The sequence below is a fragment of the Polypterus senegalus genome, chromosome 1, assembly GCF_016835505.1.
Source record: "Polypterus senegalus isolate Bchr_013 chromosome 1, ASM1683550v1, whole genome shotgun sequence".
NCBI classification, from domain to species: domain Eukaryota; kingdom Metazoa; phylum Chordata; class Cladistia; order Polypteriformes; family Polypteridae; genus Polypterus; species Polypterus senegalus.
Genome location: NC_053154.1, coordinates 123,528,003 through 123,553,212, shown reverse-complemented (window position 1 = coordinate 123,553,212; position 25,210 = coordinate 123,528,003). Strand labels below are relative to the sequence as shown.

General features: G+C 38.4%; 1 protein-coding gene across 1 annotated transcript in view; it reads right to left on the bottom strand.

Annotated features, from left to right (window-relative positions):
* Positions 1–25,005, bottom strand: part of LOC120528254 (extracellular calcium-sensing receptor-like) — a 36,849-nt gene extending 11,844 nt beyond the window's left edge. Inside the window, exons 1-7 of the mRNA XM_039752420.1 lie at positions 24,917–25,005; positions 21,534–21,610; positions 16,777–16,957; positions 15,848–16,139; positions 13,470–14,288; positions 12,723–12,950; positions 7,298–7,421 (exon numbers count right to left, since the gene is read on the bottom strand). Coding sequence (XP_039608354.1) covers positions 7,298–7,421; positions 12,723–12,950; positions 13,470–14,288; positions 15,848–16,139; positions 16,777–16,957; positions 21,534–21,610; positions 24,917–25,005 — 1,810 coding nt within the window. The remainder of the gene's footprint in view (positions 1–7,297; positions 7,422–12,722; positions 12,951–13,469; positions 14,289–15,847; positions 16,140–16,776; positions 16,958–21,533; positions 21,611–24,916) is intronic.
* Positions 25,006–25,210: the final 205 nt, after the last annotated feature.

The window sequence follows — 25,210 nt, the reverse complement described above, 5'->3', positions numbered from 1 at the left end:
GAAAGGAAAGTTGCCTTTTTCTTTTATATAGTATAGTAAAATACCAGGGCCAGCGAGAAGTAGTGTGTTAAAGAAGCAATGGAAAGAAAAGGAAACATTTTGAAAATAACGTAACCTGATTGTCAATGTAATTGTTTTGTCACTGTTGTGAGTGTTGAGTGTTGTTGTCATATATATATATATATATATATATATATATACACACACACACATAAACATATATATATATACATATCTATACATATACACATATATACATACATATATATATCTACATATATACACACACATATATACACACACATATATACACAGAAATACATATATATATATATATATACATACATACACACACACATATATAAGCATATATATACATATACATACATATCTACATATATACACACACAGCTATTTCAGATCAGTGCAATACGCTGTTTGTTAAAACGGTTGACTCCGCTCTTACGTGCAATAACAAATCAAATCATTCAGTTGTCTTTGCTCATATGTCATTTTAGAGCTGGACGCCTGGCATCTTTTTGGCCACAAGTTCGTTTCTGTTTGGTGTGAGGTTCTGTGTTGTGGAGATTCTCAGGATGGATTGCAGGTGCTCATCAGTGAGGCGACTCCTGTGTGCTGTTTTGTTAGTCTTCATCACTGAGAAGAGCTTCTCACACAGATATGTGCTACCAAACATGCACAAGGTTCGAGCCGCATGTAGAAGGACTTTTTTGTTCTTCAAAGTCACCAAAGCGCCGTGCAAACTCAGTGCGCAATAACTGTAGCTTCGCAATAACTTACGTAAGTGTTCGGCAAGGCAGCTGAAGCGCTGCATTATGGGATCTGTAGTTTATTGTGTTACCAGCGCTTCATATACCCGGGCTTTAATAACAATAATACAGTATATAAAATGATCTCGGGCCGGATATAATTACACGCCGGGCGGATGTGGCCCGCCCTTGAGTTTGACACATATGGACTAAATAGAACTTGAAAAGATATATTTTTCAAATGTGATCGCGCAATTCAGATAGAGTTGACGCGACTACAGCCTGCATGCCTCAATGAGTCATCCTCCCTCGCTCTTACTTTTTTACAGTTCATCTAATGAATACACTGAGTATGGCTTTACCAAAACAATCATTGATGGCGAATAAAGTATCCATTATTCGAGTATGTAGAGCGGGATATATATATATACATATATATATATACCCGCGATCGCAGCGAGAAGTAGTGTGTTAAAAAGGTAAAAAGAAAAGGGAACATTTTAAAAATAACGTAACATGACTGTCAATATACAGTATTTGTTTTGTGAGTGTTACTGAGTGTTGCTGTCATCAAGGATTTGATTATCATTATTTCTTTCAATCAGGTTCGTATTTGTAGGATGTGTTGTGTTCAAGTTACATTCCGTGTTTGTCAATCGCTGTAAAGATGACAGGTTTCATTCATCGATTCGTTTCTTACTGCATCAATAAACAGCTCGCCTTCTTCTTTATCTGAGACCTGACACACTGCATGCACGGGTTTTTTACACTGTCTTCCTTTAGCGGACATTGACTTTTTCCACCGTGTGCTTTGTTTCCACAGTAGCTGCATTTATGAATATGCTTATCAGACGCTTCATATTTTTGCTGCCTTTTCAATTGTGTAATTCGGTTTTGTTCAGCTCTTTGGAACTGTTGCTTTTATCTGTGCACTGCGTCAGTTCACGTGAGCCGCCGGTGTACTTGCATCGAAGGTTCCCAGCTGTGCTGGTGCCATCTCGTGCTATGTCCATAGCTTTATTTAATGTTACCTTAGTCCTGGCACTTAAAACTTTCTCTCGCAGTTTCGCTGAGTTTGTGCCAAACACCACGCTGACCATCTCATCTTCCTCTGCATAAGCACAGTCCTTAACCCGTGAATATTTAGTGGGAGTTTGCTATTGGATTGCCGCTGACGGACGGCCTTATATGGGCAGGCACTAAATTACAAACGCCAGCGGCAGCCTGTCTATGAACTTAATTTAAAGTGTAGGTTTACATCGTGCTTTGTTTCCGAAGTAGCAGAACTCATCAATATGGTTGTATATGTCACTCGCTCGCTTCTTATTGTTTTGCTGCCTTCTCAATTATATGTTTTCTTCAGCGCTTTTTTGAGGTCTTCCTGATTTTCTATGTGCTGCGTGATTACGTGGGAGGCGTGATGATGTCACACGAAACTCCCCACGGCGTTGAAGCTCATCTCCATTACAGTAAATGGAGAAAAACTGCTTCCAGTTATGACCATTACGCGTAGAATTTCGATATAAAACCTGCCCAACTTTTGTAAGGAAGCTGTAAGGAATGAACCTGCCAAATTTCAGCCTTCCACCCACACGGGAAGTTGGAGAATTAGTGATGAGTCAGTGAGTGAGTCAGTGAGTCAGTGAGTGAGTGAGTGAGTGAGTGAGTGAGGGCTTTGCCTTTTATTAGTATAGATATATGTATGTAAGGGATGGACAGACATCCCAGAGTTTTATTTCTTGCCCTGACAGGATGCAATGATAATGCAAACTGGAAGGACAGGCTCTCTGACTGGATGGGAACATGAATCTTTACCCAGCAGGGAGACCTGAATGTTGGAAGGACCGGGAGATAGAGCAACGCGCAAGGGGACAATGTCCTTGGGATTTGGGTCCTCTTCAGATATCTACAGGGATCATGGGAGTTGGAGACCCAGAATACAGCCCTGTTGGGATCAATGGATGATAGCAAGGAGCTCTGCAGGTGGCAGTCAGAGTCGAAAGATGGTGGACAAGGCTTTCAGGGAGCATAGTGGAGGAAGAGGATTGTATTGCTGTACTGATTATAATTTGATCATATTTCCTGTCTGTTAAGGTAACATTATTAAAAAAGGGACAGATTTGAACCCTTAACTGTGTTAGGTGCGATTGTGTATTGGGTTTGGGCATCAGTGGCACCGCCTACTGGTTACAATATTTAAGCTATATTTTTAACTACCCAAAAGTAGGGCTTAGCAAATAAGTACAAGCTTGAACACTTTATTTAGAGAAAAATTAGGCTGATTTATTCTTAAGCACAGCTATTGTACTAATGAGTACACTACAGGATTATCACCACCCACACTGCAAGGGGTATGGTGCCCACACAGTGGTCCTAGATGGCTTAGTTATTGGATGCATTAATTGGCATAACCGGCTATATGATTATGTGAAAATTGTATTTATTTACTTGAGACAAAAATTCCACCATTACCATCTTTCTTACCAGCTATATTGTGCACTTTCATTCACAAATTTCAATTCATTGCCAGGGGTCTGTCCTTACTGTCCCTGCTGCCAGGCAAGAATCCCACGCATTTTTTTGCATATGTTTTGGGAGTGCCCTACAGTCTTGTGCATACACATACAAATGCAAGCAGATCAGTCAGGTACCTGGTTCACGTGTTCGAGGGGACAAAGCTCCACATTTGCACCCAATCAGGCAGGAAAAAAGGAGCCTGCACATCAGAAGCAGAGGGAGGACAGAAGGATAGAATAATCAAGACAAAGAAACAGAGGTTAAATAGATGGGAGAAAGAAGGCAGGAGCAGGAGAAGAGCCGGTGTAAAAGAATGGAGACAGACAGCCAGGAAGAGTACCAGGAAAGGAGCGTGCGGCCAATGCTCAGGAGGGGACTGAGGGTAGCTCCTTCTGAGTGAGGCAGAGGCAGAGGAATAGCAGCGAGAGTTGGAGGAGCAAGACTCAGTGCAGTGCCCTGCGGAGAGCCTATGACGACAGAGGGGGCCTGAGTCAAAGGGTTGGTTGTACCTATCAGTAGGATGTCTTCTCTGGTTACAGGATCCCATTGGGATTAGTGGAGGGGACTTCAATTTTAAGAAGGATGCACCAGGGTTCATGAGGTTGTAAAGAACCTCCCTGCCTGTGATTTTAACCTCATTTTTAATGGAATTATTTATTCGATGACTTTTAACTTCCACTGGACACTCACTGATTTAATGGATTACAGTGGAACCTTGGTTTGCGAGCATAATTCGTTCCGGAAACATGCTCGCAGTTCAAAGCACTCGTATATCAAAGTGAATTTCCCCATTAAGAAATAATGGATACTCAGATGATTCGTTCCACAACCCAAAACCTTTCATATAAAAATGATTAATACAAAATATAAAGTAAAAATACAAAAAAACAAATTAACCTGCACTTTACCTTTGAAAAGAATCAGGGCTGGTGTGAGTGAGTTTCTAAACTCTTGTGGGATTCCACCCAACGGGATGACATGTGGAAGAGCGTTCCAAAGCAATCGCAGTCTCCCAACGCTATAGCAGTTTACCGTAAAAGAATCCAAAGAGATCGTGGACATGCTATAGATGCCTGCCGTCGATGGGTGATACAAGGAACATTATTAATGCGTAGGGCACAGTACTACTTGGCAACGATCCTGCCTGACTGCTGTGTCTGTGTATAGGAGAGTGGCAGATCCCACTACAATAAATAACTGCGCTGTTGCTGTTTCAAGCTGAATAAAGCTGGTGTTGTTAAAGTACTGAGACTCATGTTTTGGGGCGCAAGACGGGGACTCGCACTTCACAGCACACACACACAGTCACAATGCTGTAGTAAACAGTATTAACTCATACGGATGTTGACTATATGAGTGAGGCACGCTGACTCAGATGGAGAATAGGAGACGATTGCCCACGAGAGAGAGAGAGACACACATGAGCATGCATGCGCGCGAGAGAGAGAGAGAAACACACAAACGCGCGAGAGAGAAGAACCATCAGCTCAGGTGTGATCACATGACTCTCAGCAGACAAAGTGTATCCATACTACTCGTATTGCAAGACCTCACTCGTTTGTCAAGTCAAAATTTATTTAAAATTTTAGATCGTCTTGCAAAACACTCGTAAACCAAGTTACTCACAAACCGAGGTTCCACTGTATTTATTTATTGGGACATTTTGATGCACTGCACTAATTACACTTTGTTTTTGGTTTTAATAAAAGTACTGAGACTTCTCACACCAACCCCTTACTAAATGCATGTGTCCTCATTTGCCTGGCTCATCTCAGTACATGACTATCGAAACGTTACAGATTAAAGATTCTCCTGGATGTGAAAAGTGAGTGTGGAGCTAACCCATACCATACCCATACTCACACCTCTTCTCGATACAGTGTTATCAAAGCATTACAAAATAAAGTATGACATACAGTAGATTTTACTCAAGAAATTAAATCTGTGAGTTATGTCCTTGCTCTCAATATTAATATAAATTGTCTAAAAATTATTTACTATGATGGACATTGTAAGAGCCATTTTCCTAGTTCTATAAAATGTATGAATATTTACTAGATGATAATGCATAAAATATGGGAGGTTCCTAAAACCCCCATGAATAGAATTGAGTTGGTATTTTCCTGTCATTTCTTAACAGTTTTTGAGTTAACAATGTTCTCTAGTAAGTGTTTAGCCTTACCTTGTGTAAGGTATAGAGGCATACGGTTTTTTAACCGTGTCCTTGAAAGAATTCTTTTTATGCTCGCGTTCGTGCTTATGCACGGTACTGAGCTTGGCGCATATCTAAGTGCCAACAGCCTAAGGGTCTTTTGAGTGTAAAGTAACTCGTAAATTAAAAGATCTAAGTTTTGAACCGTATGTTTAAAGCATACAGAAGAAGAAATAAATAACCTTTAAGTACAGAAGTAACCAAAGCTTCATAAGAAAAACTAAGTTTATAGAAGATACATTTTTCCCTTTTTTGCCTTTATTCTTTGTGTGTAACTATCTTTTTATTCTTGTATGGATTATTTGCCTTTAACTTTCACTAAATATTTTTAAAACGAACTTTTGGACTGAGAGATTTCTTTGACACGCGTCTTACCCGTGCCTGACTTCACCTTACGCACAGCGGCTACAGACATAATGGATAGAGTGGCATCCTGATATGGATGGAACATTGGTTTCCCAGTCAGGACACCCTCACAATGGACTAAGAATGTTAGTGGATGGGTGCCAGGAGGTTTGCTGTTCATTTTTCTAGTTGGGACAATATTATGGAAGGACTAGGAATGACTGTCCCGCTGGGGCAGTATGTTCCCCCAGTGCATCTCTCTGGTGTAGCTCCCATTTGGACAACTAACAGGGCTGCATGGGAGATGTAGCTCTTGGGGGCACTTAGACGGTACTGTTGGGAGGAGTATCCTGCATCAGATGGATGCCCTGCCTAACCTGGCAGTGCTTCCTCACTGCAGTGTTAAGTACTCCTGGGTCTTTGTTTAAAGGAACACCTCCAACCTTACACAGATGTTCTGGAGTTGGGAGAAAAGTAGGACAACCCTTGCCTGAGAGGAGTGGAGGAGTAACAAAAGCAAGGCACAGGAAAATGAATGAAAAGGTGGATGTTTGAGAACTGTAGAAGAAACCTGTGAAAAGGTATTTTGTAAAATAAAAACAGATTATTTGAAACAAGGACTGCCTTTTGTATGGTTGTGTCTAAGGTTTAGGACTTGGAGAGGCCACCTAAACACTAGATAGATACATTTTTTTGAACTAAGAATTCTAGTGTTAATATTTACTTGTTCATAGAACCTTTTCTTGTTTTTGAAATTCAAGCACAGAAGTAGCAAGTATGGCAAGATTTTTTTTAACTCTAAATACACTAGACATCCATCCATCCATTATCCAACCCGCTATATCCTAACTACAAGGTCACAGGGGTCTGCTGGAGCCAATCCCAGCCAACACAGGGTGCAAGGCAGGAAACAAACACTGGGCAGGGCACACACACACCCAGCGACAATTTAGGATCGGCAATGCACCTAACCTGCATGTCTTTGGACTGTGGGAGGAAACCGGAGTACACAAAGGAAACCCACGCAGGCACGGGGAGAACATTCAAACTTCCACCAGGGAGGACCCGGGAAGCGAACCCTGGTCCCCCAACTGCAAGGCAGCAGCACTACCCATTGCCCCACTGATCAGAAGACATTCAAGTGTAAATTTATATTACATTTAATAGTTTATAATATCCACTTAGTTTTGCCTTCACCTGAGATCAAACCACAGCTGGATACACAAGGAACCTAACCATCTGAGATGAGCAGAGATTTCTGTAGCTTCGAAGGTTTAACCTACCTTTGAGCATTGTGCTTGGGTGTCAGAAAAGGCATGGATAAAATGTATATCATTATTATTATTTATGATCACTTTTATCTGCCTAAGTGATGCTTTTAATAGGATGTGAAGGGCTCACACTATTAGGTACTACTGCAGGGTGGTTGTGCATTGATTTAAACAGATCTTACCTATTTCACTGCTGATTTCTCCTTCAGCACAGGGTACACAGTCAAAGCAACAGATTGGCTCACCTTTCCTAGTGGCTTTCCTCGTACCTGCTGGGCAGCTTGCACTGCAGACTGAATCTGGGACCTGCAAAGTTCAATTCAGAAGATCTGAATTCCTTCAATTGGCATTTTCATATATCTAGTCCAAGTTACACAAAACTTTCCATTCATTTTCAGTACTTCTTTTACTATAGCTACTTGGCAGAGATACACTTTAACAAGAATTAATGAGAATTACAATTAGTTTACTATAGCATACACAAGGACATAAAAATACACATACTATAACAACATGGCAAATTTGTGTTATAAATCAAACTAACCTAAAAAAAACAAAACTGTGTACTAAAGAATTGAAAAGTATTCATTTTAAATATATCCCATTAATTTTTTAAACCTGTTTTTGTAATAATTCTGTGACAACGAGACCAGAGCCCATCCTGACAGAATGGATTGTAATGAAGGAATCAGCCCTTAACAGGATTCTAGTTGGTCACAGCATATACATAGCATCTGTACATTAATGCGCTAGGAAAACCAGGAGTCATTCAAGCCTTTATGATGTTGGTAAAAATACGTTTGAATAGTGTGAAAAGGTGCAAACATTATAGAGTTACCTGGATGGTTCCTGAAGCTGTGAGACAGCAGTGCTAAACATTTTACTAATTCTGATTGTTTTTTTGAAATGAACTAATCTACATAATCATAGCAAGCAGCCCTCACATGCAGCCATTAGCACAGTTTGACCCCCTAAACTTGTGGCTTTCTATTCATGTTCCTAACCATGGAGCCTTACAAACATAGAGGTAAGCCTATAGAAGGGACCATCAAGGAGATGTAACCTGACATACTAATCAGGCTACCAATATGTATTATAGCAGCTTTTAACGTAAAGCAATATCATTAAATTAATAATGAGTTAAAGTAAGCATTTATTCCAGAAGGCAGTGATTATACAAATGTAAAAGTATGCTTAAAAATACATCCATAGATTTTTTTTTATTTTTTACTGCTGCCACATTACATTCATTATTGCAGCCTCTTTAAAAGTGCAAATGAACATCTTCCATTTCATCACATGTAGGAATCTTTCAAATAAACATTAAAACATTTTAACTAAAAATCAATATTTTATATAGTCCATCCATTTTCTAATTTATTTCATATAGATAGGAAGCTGGTGCCTATCTCTAGTAATAGGCAGAAACCAGTAACCTATTGATGGGTTGTTAGTCATGCATTACAGGACATACTCATGAACAAATGCAATGGTGAATTTTGTAGTCTTTTAGTAATGTAACTTGTTTCTCTTGTAGCTTAAAAAATGTATAACCCACTGGCGGAGCATGCAAACTAGAGAGGCAGCACCCAGGCCAGGATGTGAACCTAGGGCTCAAGATCTGTGAAGTGATAACTCCATTCTGCCACCCTCTTTTATATCTCTTTCACAGGAAATTCACCATTGCATTCTTAATTTGCTATACAATTTTATTACTGAATTGTTAACTGGTAGATAGTTATACACTCAACAAAACTATACAAACAAGAAAACATCCATCCATTTTCTGACCTACTTATACAGGTCAGTATTGGGTTAAAGGCAGAAAATCAATATTGCAGTAGGGCCAGTCTATTTCAACGCATTGATAAAAAAATCAATTATAATTATAAATGTATCATTCACACAATAAATGTAAAAACTTTTAATGTATGCTGAGATTCAAATAAAATGTAATGTAATGGAATATTGAATGAATTTTGTGTTTATGTAAGCAATATTTTTCTTCTGTTTTTATCATCCGGTTTTATTGTGTTAACATTTATTATTACTATTATTATATTATTAATCAAACCATTCGTGAAAGAACAAACATACAGTACAATTAAATTATTGTTATTATTACTAATACTATTACTATTACTACTAATAATAATAGTAGTAATGATAATAAGCAGGAAGAATCATTTAAGAAACATTAGATACAGGTTTCAAAAGCTCAGGTATCTCTATATTAAAATCAATATACAAACAAAGCCTTAACTGCCTCTGTCTTTCCTGCTGAGCAAAACAGGCATCTGCCTACCCACAGTATATCCTTTGGGGAATGAACCAGTGTAACACAGATTTACTGTCAGTGAAGCATTTTTAATTAAGAATGCTGTTGTGTAGGGAAATGAATGGCTGAGGCCTGCACATACAAAAGTCATACATAGTGATACTATTACATTTTAAATATACATCACAGAATCTGTTTATTAGTTTTAAGTCTCATTTGATTTTGCATGTGCACGTTAACATAATTTCTTGAAGAGATTGCTTAATGCAAGATGGGAAGCTCTGGCCCTGGGATGCAGAAGATTTTGCAGGTTTTTATTTCATAGGTATATTATTATTGGAAATTTACTGTTAATTGCTAGCTAAGAGAAAAAATACAAAATAAACAACTCATGATCTTCTATTGAAATGCAGGTAAAAAGAAAGAAAAATAAATATGAATGAGAATGAAGGTGTAAAAGTTAGAAATGTTTCTTAGTTTTACAGATGTCGTGAGAAGTTAAGGAAAATAACCACGTTTCCATCCAAGTTTCTTGCGAAAAATTATTTAGCGCTTCAAATTTTAGCTGATGGAAATGCTAATTATTGATAAAATGTTGTACATGTCGACATAATATTTTTCCTTTTAACTTTAGCGCATAAATTCCATATCGATGCTTCAGATGTCGCAAAAACTACATTGGAAACACTTTTTGTCGGAAAAAAGGGCTTTAACGCAAAATAAATGTGTCACATGATACATTTTCATCACGTGCAATCAAAACGAGAATAGCGGAGCGGTTCGCATGGTCTGATGAAGAGACTCGTTATTTCTCGTGATGAGCCAATGCAGTAGCGGATAGGCTGGGTCTCCTGCTACTAAAAGGGGTACCTAAACTCTCTCCACATCAACTGTAGCCTGGGGGTGTCTCTCAGGATGTCTAAATAATACAAAAACCGCAAAGGTAATTTACTGTGCCAGTCAAAATATTTAATAAACCGTGTGTTTCATTATCTAAAAATTTTTTTTCTTATTATTAAATGGCAGATGTTTTAGCATATACGATAAATTCTCTCATTAATATTTTTTTTATTAAACGTCATTATTTTGTATTAATTCAAATTTCAGTTTTAATTAAAAACCTTAAGGGAAGCAGGTTACAATACTAATTCAGTTGTTATCGCACTGAGAAGGGATGTTGAAAGGTAGGCTCACCTGTACAGATCTGATGCTGCAAACATAGCTGCATCATGGGCACTTCCAGGAGTGCCAACGCAAATGTCTTGTATCATGCACCTGTCATCAACAAGGGCCTGGAGAACAATAGATGGCCACCCTTTGATATTAATGTAATCGCGGTAGCCTTCCGTCGGGGGAAGAATAGGCACATGCGTACCATCCAGCGCACCTTAAATCTGTGGCACAAGATGCACCAAGGGATTGTGGTATGCAATTTCATTGGCCTCGCTACAGTCGAAAGTCTGATATAACGGCGCATTAATTTTTCTTTAATAGCGGTGCACACAGCATATACACATCGATGGACGGTAGTTTTACTAACCCTGAAAGTTTCTCCAACTACTCTATACTCAGCGTAGGTTGCCAGCTTGTAAAGGGCGATGGCAATCTGCTTTTGGGTTGGAACCGGTGGCCGGTGACAACCTGTGATGGGTGCAACATCAGGACTGATAAATCCACACAATATCTCAAACGTCGGCCGTGTCATTCTAAAATATTGCAGCCAGAGATTTTCTGTAAAGTGTCTCTCCACCACCTCCTCCCAGAAGGTCTTATTCCGTCATCTTTCCCATACCCGTGGGTTTCGTCGCATTGGGGTACTTTCTTCGAGCTCTAGGGCTATCGAACAAGCAACTGTTTCATTCTGCTGTCGTCTTCGGATATTATGTACAATTCCAATTATTTGTGAAACTGAAATAACAGTAAGCTGTCAAATTTCAAAAAACTGTCTGAATAATCTCTCCATTTCTTTGTTTCTTTGTTTAGTGGAGGGGGTGTAACGTGGAAAACAAAAGGTAGATAATTTGCCACATACACAAAATTATGTATGGAAACGGCTCAAAGGCAAATTTTTTTTCGCGATACAACAAAACTTATGCGACAGTTCGTTTTTGGGGGGATGACGTTATCATGCACACCATTTTATCGATAAAAAGTCAGTTGGATGGAAACAGCCTGGAGACAGCAAATTTCGCACATTTTTTTTAAAGTATATTCTGTTTGTCGATAACAAAACGTCGCAAAAAACTGGATGGAAACTTGGCTAATGACACCTTTTATTGGCTAACTAACAAGATTACAATATGCAAGCTTTCGAGGCAACTCAGGCCCCTTCTTCGGGCACGACAGATAAATAAAATGCAGTTATTGGTTATTTTAAAGACAGAGAACTGAGGCAAACTGTCTCAGTAATCCATCCATTTTCAAAATCCACTTATCCTGAGCAGGAACAATCCCTAGACAGGGCACCAGCCAATCACAGGTTGAACACACACACACAGGGCCACACCCACACACATTAAGGTCAATATAGCATCGCCAATCCACTTAACTTGCATGTCTTTGGACTGTAGGAGGAAACTGGATTACCCAGAGGAAACCCACACAAACATGAGGAGAACATGGCCAGTCTCAAAAATTTACCATAAATACATAATTGCAAAAACAGCGAAGATGGACCTAAAATAAAGGAGCAACTATGAATGAGAATCTACAGCCTCTGAGGCATCCCAGGACTAAGACTGTCTAATCCTAGCTAAACACATCAATAAAAAATAATAATTTTGTCAATTCAAGATTCCCTGAAACTGGTTAAGAAAAATAACAATTGCATACTTAGGTAAATATTAAATAAAGGTAGAGTAATGGAGAAATTATAATGGGTGAATGCTGGGTGGCACAGTTCTAGCATTGTTTCCTCACAGTAAAGAGACCAGGGTTTGCCTCCTGAGTCCTCCCTGCATAGATTTTGTACGTTCTTCCCATGTGTGTGTAGATTTCCTGTCCAATGACATGCAGGTTAGGTGAACTGGCAGTGCTAAATTGGCCCTATCGTGTGTGGCTGTTCATCCTGCAATTGGTTGGCATCCTGTCCAGGTCTTGTTCCTGCTTTGCACCCTATAGTAGCTGGGATAGGCTCCCGCATCCCCCACAACCCCGGTCAGAATTGAGTGGGTTAGAAAATGACATGAATCACACTTCAAAATAGAAGTGTGTCTCAGAATTAAAAGTAATGTGTTTTTGTTTGTTTGTGAAAACATGTGGACTATAGGAAAGTTATACAAAATAATCTTAGCAGCTTTTAATTAATGAGTCAAAATGATTGTACTAACCTTTCTAGATACAAAATTCCAGAATATATCTTCTTCTTTGAATGAGAGTTGATACCCACTAGCAGGTGACTCATCAAACACACCAATTGTTTTACTTATCATAGTGCCATCTTCCAAACGCTGCCAGTTGATGATGTCATAAGCTGGTATGGCATCTCCATTTTTGTCATATGCAAATCTCTTTCCTAAGCGATCAATGAAATCTACTTTCTTCAGATAGTGGAATAGCTGATAATGGACCATGAAAATTATTTTATGAAGCTCTCCAAACTTTAAATATACTATATTACTATGCTGTACAGATACCCCCAAAAATGTTTGACTAGTTTACCTTAATCCAGAGAAACAGAAGCCTTCCTGGTGCCACATCTTACTCTATCACCGCAGAATGAAGTGCTTCAAAACAGAATTATAGTTCCTGCCATATTCCTAAGCTAAGATACACATATTTTGGCCTACTGGGGATGTGTGTGAGGGTGTACCTTTTGAAGGACTGATGCCTTCTCCAGGGTTGGTACCTGCTTTGTGTCTAGTGCTGTTAGAATAGGCTTCAGCCCCTATGATCCCAAATTCGATTCAGTAGGTTTCAAAATGGATGGATGGAAAGATTTGTGTCAAACTAATGTGAGGTAAAATTACACTTGAAATCTCTTTTAATTGTTCTGCAGCTGCTACATATATCTATAGAAAACAAATCCAGACTAAATAATAGGAACTGGAAAGCAAACAAAATAATGTTTTCCTTACCTGCCAGGGTTGAACATTTTTTATATCTGCACATGTGTTATTTTTAAAAGGTCCTTTTCCATTTTCACAGGTCATCAAATTGTGAAGAGAATGTGCTAAGGAGTAAACTGCTTTATAAACATTATATGAGGTTCTCAGGTCGGTTACGTCTGTGTAGTCTGTCTTTGTGCTGGCAATATCTTCTGAGCCTGTGCATATTTTGGTTCCTGATGAATCTGATGAAGTACTATTTGTTGGAAACCTGCACTCAAACAGTTCTTCCCACAGCTTATTTATTAACATGTTCTCAGGATCAGAAGTAGGACGAGTACTAAGAAGGAACTTGTCCAGGTTTGGGATGTCTCCTCGTCGTACAGCAATACCTAATGTTCCACCGAAGATACCAAACTTCTCATTGCTAGCAAACATGTGAAAGGCACTCCATGAATCACTTGCTATCCACTGTTTGCCTGTGATGTTGTGCTTTGAGATCTCATTTACAAAGACAGTGGCTGCTGCTTTTATCAGAAATGCAACAATGACAGTGGCAGTTGACTGCTTTATAACTTTAGCTATATAAGTTAGCTTTGCACTGTCGGTGACTTTGAAGGTTTCAGAGAAAGCAACGCAGCCAAATTTTTTGACTTCTTTGTTCAAGCTGTCAATAGCATAAAATCCATAGTCATCATCAATTCCTACAATACCTACCCAGGTCCAATTATAATGTTTAAGAATGTGAACAATTGCTTTGACCTGGAAAGTGTCACTTGGAATTGTCCGAAAGAACGAAGGAAACTCTACTTTATCGCTTAAGCAGGCACAGGTGGCACAATAACTGATCTGCAAAAGAAGGGATCAGACAAAAATGTGAGCAGCACAAAAATATGTCAGCAACAGTATTCAGTTTCTTTATATTATGCCTATAAATCAGTTTGATAATCTTCACATAACAAATAGAGAACTGCCTACACTATTGTCAAATTACACAAAAGAGCAGCAACTGTTGTTCTGTGGCAGCCACTGGTGGAAATAAAATGGGACCTGATCCTCAAAAAGGAATATTTTTTGACTTCATGTATACACAAGCCTTGATCATTCTGTGTAAGTGACATAGTGACTTTTCACTGCTGTCACTAAACAGAAAAATGTTTACACATACATGCCTAAATAAGAGCGGCATGGTGGCACAGTGATGCCTCGCAGTATGGAGACCAGGGTTCGTGTCTGGGTAGAGTTTGCATATTCTCCCCATGTCTGCATGGGTTTCCTCCTGATGTTCCAGTTTCCTCCCACAGTTCAAAGACATGCAGGTTAAGTGGAATTGAGATACTAAATTGGCCCAAGTGTGTGGCTTGTGTGTGTGTGTTTGCCCTGCAATGGACTGGCACCCTGTTCATGCCTTGCGCCCCATGCTAGCTGTGATAGACTCCAGCATTCCCCCATGACTCTATTCAGGACTAAGCAGGTGGAAAATGACTGACTGACATGTTTAAATATATAAATATATGCATAAATATGTTTACACAGTCCAGTATATCATCTAAACCAAGGTACTGCCTTCTGGGAATATGTTCATAATTTAACAGCAATTCCTTTTTTACTCACAGCAGCATGCACTACGGTAGTCTGAATCAATTACAAAATTAAAAGTACTTTAAATAGAGCACAAAATTGTTATAAACAGTTACTGTGCTTTTAACAACATTTCACTTTGACACCTCAGAGGTTCATACCTTATCATATGACATTCTATAGCATTTCAGAATAACAGAAAATGTAAACAGTACAAAAAAGAATGTATTGGGGAAAAAGTCAGTTTTATCTGTGTTTTTTCTGCATTTTAATCAATTTCATAAAAAAACAAAGTTAATACAGTATTGTGAGTCCATTGCAGCAGCATCAGGTGTAATGCAGCAGCAAACACTGGACACGGTGTCAGGAGATTACACAGGACTTTCACCCACACCGGCTCACTTACCACTCAAAACAGATGCCCTCTTTACAGTATCTTGCCAGTGTTCTGAATTTACTTATTTCACCACATAGGTTAACATAATCCAAAGGCTATGCCGGTAACTGTGGGAGTAACTAACCTTAAATGATACCCACGTGCATTAGCTTATTATTTAATACTATTGTGACAATTTTAAATGTTCAACTAACTTAAAATGCACTTGCTGAGAATGTGAGAGGAAACCACAGAACACAGAGAGAACGTGCAATCAATACAGAGTAAGTGAGAGGCTGAAAAGGCAATCACACCAAGGACCTGTGAGCCATCACCCCTTGCTGAACTAGAGTAAATATTTTACACCTCTGATGAAATGCCTTACCACATGCAAGTTAATTAACATTACACACACAACTTTGTAGAAATATATAAATCTCTCATACATTACCAAAGGCATTCTGAAAAGACCAAGTAATCTTGATATTGCAATTGAATGGATTGACAATGGATCCCCAACAATGGCCACTACTGGTGGAACACCCGTGCAGTTGTAATCAGTGATCACATCATCCAGACCAGCGATCAGTGTCATGGCTGCTCTCAGGGCCACCTCTACATTCATGCAGTTGTCATATATTCGGTATCCCAGTGTAATATTAGGCAAAAGGTTTGGGTCTTTGTTAATTTCTTCAATTGCAAAGATCATCATCACCGACCTTTGAAATATATGGAGGTCTAAACTGTCACAGGAAAAAATAAAGAAATAAATAAAAGAAAAACAGATTTAAGGCTGAGAAGACCAGCATGTAACATGAGCACATCTAAAATGCTTTTTAGTTGTATTATTTCCTTTTGAATCTAAAAGCATGTACTGTATTTGTCTTTTACTTAAATTGACCACTGTTATCTGTTAATGTACATTTATGCAACAATTAACTTATCAAGCAGCTTTTTTATGATAAGTGAAACACTTGAATAAATGCTTTAATTAATACAGTAGATATTTCATGAAAATTTCCAAAGGACACATAAAAGGACCAAAAATGAAATAAATATAAAGTTAATTCACAGAACAAATACTTTTAAAATGTATTAAATGAAACTTATTTTAAAGTGTATTTGTAAATTCTTAATACTTGCGCATGACACATTAACTGTATACATTTTACAGGAAGAGCTGGGCTGTATTAGATGAGGCACTTGACCACAAAGACAGCATTTCAGTTAAAAACATTAGGATTGTCTGAGCTTAAGAAGAAATGTTACAATTTAAAAATGCCTCTGTTGTATTTTGTGGACATAATGTATGATAATTTGTAATGTCTTTTGTAAAGCTGAGGAATATAAGGGAATGAAGTCACTTTTTCGAGAACTCACCTCTTGCAAAGCCACTGCCCAGGTTTTGACTGGAAAGATAATTCCGGAGTGATTCCTACTATATTTGCAACAAATATACCACCTAGCATAATGTCTCCAGCTTTGTATAACTGGTTGAACGTAAAATGTTCTTGAGATTTGCATGCCGGCTGTTGTGGAGCAGGTGCTGGAAAGATCAGAGCTAAGAACACACAAGTATATAGTGTGCTTTTCATAGTTGTCAGTTTCAAATGTTTCTTAAATTGGCCGCACTTCCACCAAAGCCAGTTTTATTTTCCAGTCAGTCCTTTTTGTTGATGTGAGTGTTGCAATCCACTGCCTCTGTTCTTTGGCTAAATTCTAAATCACATAAGGCCTAGTATAAGAACGTCACTATGATGCAGACAAAATTCAGCCTTTCAGCTACTGTGCTTGGTATCCTATGGGGATGTATTGAAATGATACTTATTTTTGTTGTAGTCGAAAAATGTCTATACTTGCCATTAATGAGTGAAGTTCTTAACTTGACCTTTGGGAATTTGGTTGACTGTCTACACACAGTTTTAAACAAATATTTTGTTTTGCTTTGTTTTCTGCTAACTGCTACTGCTAATCTTTTGTGCTGTAGTACACATTTAGTGCATTATTCTAATTTTAATTGCAGAACATTTCATTCTCTTCATGCAATTATATATTGGTAAGCATGGTTGTGAGCCATATACTTTACACTTCCAGAGATCTGGATTCAGATCTCAACCCACTCACCACCTGGATTAGATTTAAATTTCCTCCCTGTGCCCATATTGCTTTTTTTTCTGAGACACGATGTTTCTTCCCACATTACAAAAATGTCCAGGTTATGTTTTTAGCAAATCCAAATGAGCGAGTGCGGGTATGTGGGAATGTCTTCAGCCTAGGACTGCTTATAGCTTTGCACAATGCAGAGCTCCAGCCCTCTTTGCCCCTACAAGAGTGCAATCCCATTCAGCAAGCAGACTGATGATTGCATACTTTTTTTTGTTTCTTTTTTTTCTATGTGTGTTTGTTTGGACAAGGGTATCTGCTTATACCTTGAAAGTTGTCCAAGTCTAAAATGGTAAAATGGATGCAATTCATTGAAGTAATCCTTAAACATCGCAATGTTAAAAATTCAATAAAAATAGAAGGACACATGTTATGCACCAGCTAATTATGAGACTTCAAGTGGATTGAAAAATGGAATGTCTCCATTAGTAATTCAATTAAGTAAAGCTTAATAAGGATAGCATGGTGGCACAGTGGTTTGCACTGTTGCCATAACAGATGTAGATGTCATCTTTGAATCTATGTTGGGTTTCCTACAGGTACTGTGGTATCCAATCCACATCTCCAAGGATATCAGGGTCAAGTTAACTGGCACCTCCAAATTCACCCCACGTGAGTGCAGGTGTGTGTGTAGGTGTGTGCGTGTGAGTGTGTGTGTGAGTCAGGTTTGCCAGACTAGTGTCTGGTCTGTCCAGTGTTGCTTTCCACCTTATTTTAAGTGTTGTCAGGATAGGCTCTGTGACCCTAAACTGTCTTGATTATTCCTTATTTAAGTCTATCATTCTTCATATCTGTGAACCTATCAATGTATACATCCATACCTATAAAATTAAATGTGTTTTTAAGTGGATTACAGAAAAACATTAAAGAAATGCTCACTTGACAATAATACCCATTTCTCAAATCCCAGAAGCATACGGGGTTAAGGTTTTTATTTTGGTTTGTGTGTCATGGTAACAAGTTCAATTGGACATAAACTTAACTAGTGCCACACTATCTCTTGGGGAACTGTTCAAAGTACTTCAATGAGTTCAGTCCATCCATTTTCTGTTCTCATTTCTTCTTAGCCGTGAGAGTGAGGAACTGGAGATTTTGCTAGAAAGTAACATGTGCAAAGCAAGAATCCACCCTAAATGGAAAATCTAGTGCATCAGAGGAAGCATGTAGACCAAATACATAATTATACCTTTTTCATATACCACTTAACCTGGCGGAATGTTATTGAACTGTAATTAAATACTAGAGGAAGCTCAAGTAAATCTACAGCCTCCAAATAAAGAGAATGTCTTAATTCATAATCAGACCATAGCCCAGTGGTCTCAAACTCCGGTCCTGGAGAACCGCAGTTGATGAAGATTTGCACTCTAAAACCTTTCTTAATTAGTGACCTGTTTTTGCTACTAATTTACTCTTTTGAATTAATTTTAATTGACTTGCTCTTGAAAACTCAGACTCCTTAATTGTTTATTTTCCTTAATTAGCAGTCATATGATAACAAGATACAAAATGAGCCAAAATATGAGCAGCAAACTGTGTCCATCATTGAATATCTGAAAATAAAGAAAGATGAAGGTCTCAGGAATATTGATCTGCTCAGGTCCCCAAAACATTTTAAAACTACTATTGGAAAAGAGAAAATCAACAATTTCGGAAATGTATGCCATTGCACAATAAGAGCAGCAACAAGCCATGGAATTAAAGAACGGGTTTCATTAACAACAAGACTTGATGTCTAATTAAGTAACTGGTTGTAGTTGAAGGCTCTGACTTAGTTGGTCTTCTGTTGGCTCACTCATGTCACATTTCATTTCTGTTTGGGTGCAATTTAAGGAAAGAAACGAAGAAATTCAGAGGAACACACAGAGAAACAATCTGGGGAACAAATCTTAAAAGAAACAAGTCAATTAAAATAAAACAAAAAGGAGTTAATTACCAAAAAAAATAAAAATTGGTCAACAATTAAGAAAAGGGTTAGAATGAAAACCTGCAGCCACTGTGGCCCTCCAGGACTGGAGTTTGAGACCACTGCCATAGGCTGTATTGTTGGGTAATCCTTCTCACTATGTTATTCTTAAAAGAAACCGAAAAGTTAAATGGAAACAAATTAAATATATAGGATAAAGTAAACAATGTAAAGATACTATATACAGTATATATAGTCATGCACGCAGTGAAGGAGTGTATTGGGGCTTCAATCAGGAGAACAAAACAAGACTTGTTGCATTGAAGTGAATGTGCTAACTTCTCTTCTTGAGAAATTGGCTCAGCAGGTCAAAGGACCTTCTGGAATAATATGGGGATCACTGTGGAGATCTTAGAGAGACATCACATTGCTCTACAAGTAGATCATCCAGAAGACAAGATCAGGCCAATCTGAGGAAGAGTTCTCTGATCAAGACTAAGCAATCCTACCTGTAATCTGAGCACACAATTTGCTGAAATGAATACTCACCAAATTATCCAAAGCTGGAAAAGTTGATGGAAAGAAGTATTGTACATTGATGCTCACTAACCTGTGCTGTGTTCTTTTTACAGGTGTGGTGGTGGTAAAAGGATTTAAAACAATTGATCTTCTGGATCCCAGGTGTAACATAAAAATTGTTGCTCACCATTTTTTGGGTTATGTGGTCAACCAGGGGACAGTCAAGGTGTAGTGCTTGAAGGTTTTTCCCATCCAGCTCTTAGTTCCAGCCCTTTGTTTATTGCCCCTAACTTTTCTTAACCTTTTATTCTCCAAACCAATGCATCTGATACAAGCCTGGAAGCAGCGTTAACTGCTGTTGTGTGCCTGAGCTGGAAACTGCTGGCCCGGAGGAACTAGCTCTTAGGTTACAAGTTCACTTTGGGTACAGAACTGAACCCCTTCATTAGATAACACACACAAAGATGCCAACCCAAGGGTGATCTGATGGTTTGTGGACTTGCAACCCTTCAAATTTATGGTAGTACACCTCAGGGGCTCGCTCCATGCAACCACCAATGCCTTCTCATGGCTTCAAAGTAAGGTTTGTTTGACCCATTGAGAGCATGCAGGATGCCATATAACAAATGCATGATGAGGGGGTGTGTTGGGGTCCCCAGTCAGGAGTATTAACATGTATTAATTTCTCCTCCTCTTCCAGGTCAAGAATGGAGGAGGTATAATGACCTCACTTTAGGAGTATCCCAGAAGTTCAACCTCTTCTAGTGCATTCTTTATATGAACACTGATAAGTGTAAGTCAGCATTCATTCTTGGACCTGTGACAGTTGGAGCCATATTATCATACAGAAGCAATGCCTTAGAATAGAACCCGCAATGAAAACAAGGTTTTGCCATGAGTTTTTGTTGCCTTAAATTTAAAAGCTTCATTGCTAATTAGCAGGGATCTCAGGGAAATGCCAGCACTTTATCGTATCATGTTCAATTTGTCACCATTATATTTTTATGTATATATGTGTAGTACTATTCAAAGGTTTGGTCACATCCAGAAATGTTTTTGTCTAACTTTATTGATTTAAAGCCATAGTCAAGACATTACTTGTGTTGCTAATAGTTATTACAGATTGAAATGATTGATTTTTTAATGTATTATTCACATTTGATGCAAAGCTCCATTTTCAACAGCCACTCCTTCAGTCTCCTCCCTTAGATTTCCCTTAGATTATTCTTAATTAGTCATTTTAAATGTTAATTGGATATTAGATAAACCTTTGTAACTGCATTACCATTGCTGAAACCTGTTATTCTGTTTAATTGCATTGCAAGGTCCTGCCATTTCTAGTTCAGTTCTGGGTTCAAAAATGGACAAAAGAAAGTTATTCCATGTGAAAGATTTCCAGGAAACTGAATATTTCTTAGAAAGGTTTCTATTACTGCCTTGAGAGAAAAGGGCAAACTCATTCCTACCAAAACATCTATGGAGGGTCCAGATTTACAATTGCATAAGAGGATAAAGGAATGAGAGTCTGAAGTTTGAGAAGCAAATATCTTACAGTTGGCTTCTTCCTTATATAGCTGCCAAATACCAGTGTCATATGCAACAATTAAAAGACGTCTCCGGAATGCTAGTCTAAGAGGCAGAGAATGAAAGAAAAGCTACAGTATATCTGAAACTGGCAAATAATAATAAAAGGCCAAAAGAGAACAGGAAATTGGACAGAAGAAGACCGGAAAAGCAGAACAGAAATTTAGGAATGCCGGTACATTACAACCCAAATGAATGAAATAACAGGTTTCAGCAAGGCTTTCTCTAGTAACTAAATAGGTTTTAAAAATATGAATTATTAGCTAAAAGAATTGACTATACATATATAAATATGTATGTATGCATGTACAGTATATTTGGTTTCAGGCATTCTTAAACACAGGAGATACAAACAAGGTATCTGAATGTGTTACATTCAGTAGCCTGTTTCAACTTCTTTTCATAGTAATTTGTTTTAATTATCATATAAAATGAGGTACAAATTTGTTTTGTGAAATTCAGTTTTACACATTGAAAATGTGAGGCTTTAGTCAGAAAGGAATTAAATGCATTGCTAATGGTTAATTTATTTATGCAACTTTTCAATATGACAATTATCACTAACTTTGTAACAGTGCAGTTATAAAGTCAAAAGGTCTGATTTTTATGCAAGCCTTTTTTTAAACATAAGTAAACCATCCTTCTGTGCTTATAAGCAACGCTCTCATAGCATACTATTCTCACACCCAGTTAATAAATTCAGGATTGCAGTGGGCTGAGCCTATTCTAGAAGCATCAGACAGAAGGTAGGAACCAGACTTCAGTGGGGTGGCAGCCCATCTGGAACCCAGTAATGCACACACCCACACTCACAATCTTTTGATTCCAATTTAGACTGACCAAAAAAAGTAATACAATATCCAGAGAGAAAGCCCACACCAATAAGGAAAGAACATACTCCATTGCAATGGGCATCAGTTTAAAATCAAGAATGCTCAATCTGAGAAGCAGCTACACTAACCACTGCAAAACCATAACCAATTTCTTGTAACATTCTAAATATTTCATTTTTTTTTCCTCACACAGCACTTGAGTCTTGGCTTCCTTCTTAATAGAGATTGTTGCTTGCTTTTCCTGTGTTCATGTGGGTCCTATCTGGGAACCCTGGGCTCATCACAGGTCTCTGGAAATACCATCACATTAACTGCTGTCTCTAATGCACCAAAAACCAGAATCAGGTGAACAGAATGGTAAAAATGGGTTTATCCATTATGAGTAACAGCACTAAAAGAGGCATTACTTGCATATTACTTATACCGAATACAAAGACTGGATATTACTGAACTTGCACATTTGCAGTATATTTAGAAGAAAGCAGTATAGTTTAAATTGCTCTTTTTAAAATCTGTTTTTTATGAGTACTATGATGTTTTAGTGTCCCTGTTATGTTGGTTCATGTTTTTTGGCTCAGTACCAGCTATTTATAGGTTCTGGCATCTCATCACCCATTAGTTTGATCAGAAAATGGATGGATATTTTAAATCATGCACATACACTCAATTTCTTCCTCATTATTTTAAAATTCACATGTAGAATTTCTTGAAACAAATCACCTTCTAAGTTGCTTTGAATACTGTCATCAGGAAAAACTGAGCTTCATCTGCAGTCTTGTGCTCTTCAGACTTGTTTCATACAAGAAGTGTTTATTGTTAAACATATTGCTTAAATTAAAAGTTAATGAAAGGACTTAGCCAAATTTTTAAAAATGACATGCAAAGCATCAGTTTTATTGGCAATAGTCTTGTTGCCTACATGATGACACTGATTGATTAGCTCCATGTTCACACTGAAAGAGCTGGTGGAAATTCAGCAGAAATGACAGCGTGACATACGGTGAGCTTGCATCTGTCATTGCACCCAGTTTTTCCGAGATGATATAAAAGCACTGAAAAGGGTGTCACCTATTCCTTTTATCCATCCATCCATTATCCAACCTGCTATATCCTAACTACAGGGTCATGGGGGTCTGCTGGAGCCAATCCCAGCCAACACAGGGCAGAAAACAAACCCCAGGCAGGGCACCAGATCACCACAGGGCACGCACACACACACACCCACACACCAAGCACACACTAGGGATAATTTAGGATTGGCAATGCACCTAATCTGCATGTCTTTGGACTGTGGGAGGAAACCCACACAGACACGGGGAGAGCATGCAAACTCCACGCAGGGAGGACCCGGGAAGCGAACCTGGGTTGCCTAACTGTGAGGCAGCAGTGCTACCCACTGCACCACTGTGCCGCCCAGAGATACGCAGTCTTTAATTTATTTACATACAAATATGTATACAAATAACCAATTAGTTTGATCAGAAAGTATATGGTTTGATATTTTAAATTATGCACAGCACTCAATTTCTTCCTCATTATTTTGATATTCACCTTTACAATTGCTAGTGCTAGGTTAAGTGGCTGGTTCAGGTTTGCACAATGACTCAGTGGCAGGGGCTTAACCCTCAACATTGCGGTTTTCAGTTTACTTCCCTAATCACTACCCCACACAGTACTGGCCTATAATGAGATTATTTCTGTAAATTTATAGCCATAAAAACAAAACAACAAAAAATGAAAAACTTCCTTTTTTGATATTGTCACGTTCAAGAAACTATATAATAATAATAATTCTTTACATTTATATAGCACTTTTCTCACTACTCAAGTGAGTGGGGAGCCACTTCAACCCCCACTAATGTGCAGCATCCACCTGGGAGATGTGATGGGGGGCCATTTTTGCGCCAGTACACTCACTACACATGAGCTGTTAGCTATTGGAGACAGGGGATGATTAGGGGGCTAGAATGATTAGGCTGAGGTTGGCAATTTAGCCAGTACATCGGGATACACCCTACTCTTTACAAAGGACTCCCAGGGATGTTTTATGACCACAGAGAGCCAGGACTTCAATTTTACATCTTACCCAAAGGACAGAGGCATTTTAGCACAGTGTCCTTATCACTACACTGGGACATTAGGATCCATATGCAGACCACAACGTAAGCACCCCCTGCTAGCCTCACCAACACCTTTTCTAGCAGTAACCCAAGCTTTTTATTGATGGTCTAACATCCAAGTACTTGTCAGGCTGGAACTGCTTAGCTTCAGGTGGATGACCTCTTCTAAAAATCCATGTGATACGTAGCAAATGATGCATAAATTGTGTCATAAACACTCTAGCATGCACCCACATTTGTGAAATTATGTTTTTCTTTAACAATAAATTCTTTGTGCAAAGGTGAATAAGAATGCTACGTGGTATAAGCATCAATTCTGTGTTAAGAGCAGCTAATTCATAATGAGCAACTAGAGAACAATAACAACATCTTAGTTTGAATCAAATATTGTATCTTACCTTTCACATTTCCAGTCCTCTGGTGCTGATCTGAAAGACAATTGTGGTGCTGTTGCTTGTAGATGTGAGATTAGAACACCTCCTAACATGATATCTCCTGCTTTGTATAAACTATTCAATTTAAATTTAGCTTGTGGTACGCATGTGAGATTTTTAGAGATGCTTACAGGAAGAACCAATATCAGAAAAATAAAAGCCATTAGTATGCGTTGCATTGTGGCAGAATGGCAGCTTAGGACGCATTCTGAATGAAGACACTTTAATACTAAAGATGTTTTCTCCAGAGAGATATGT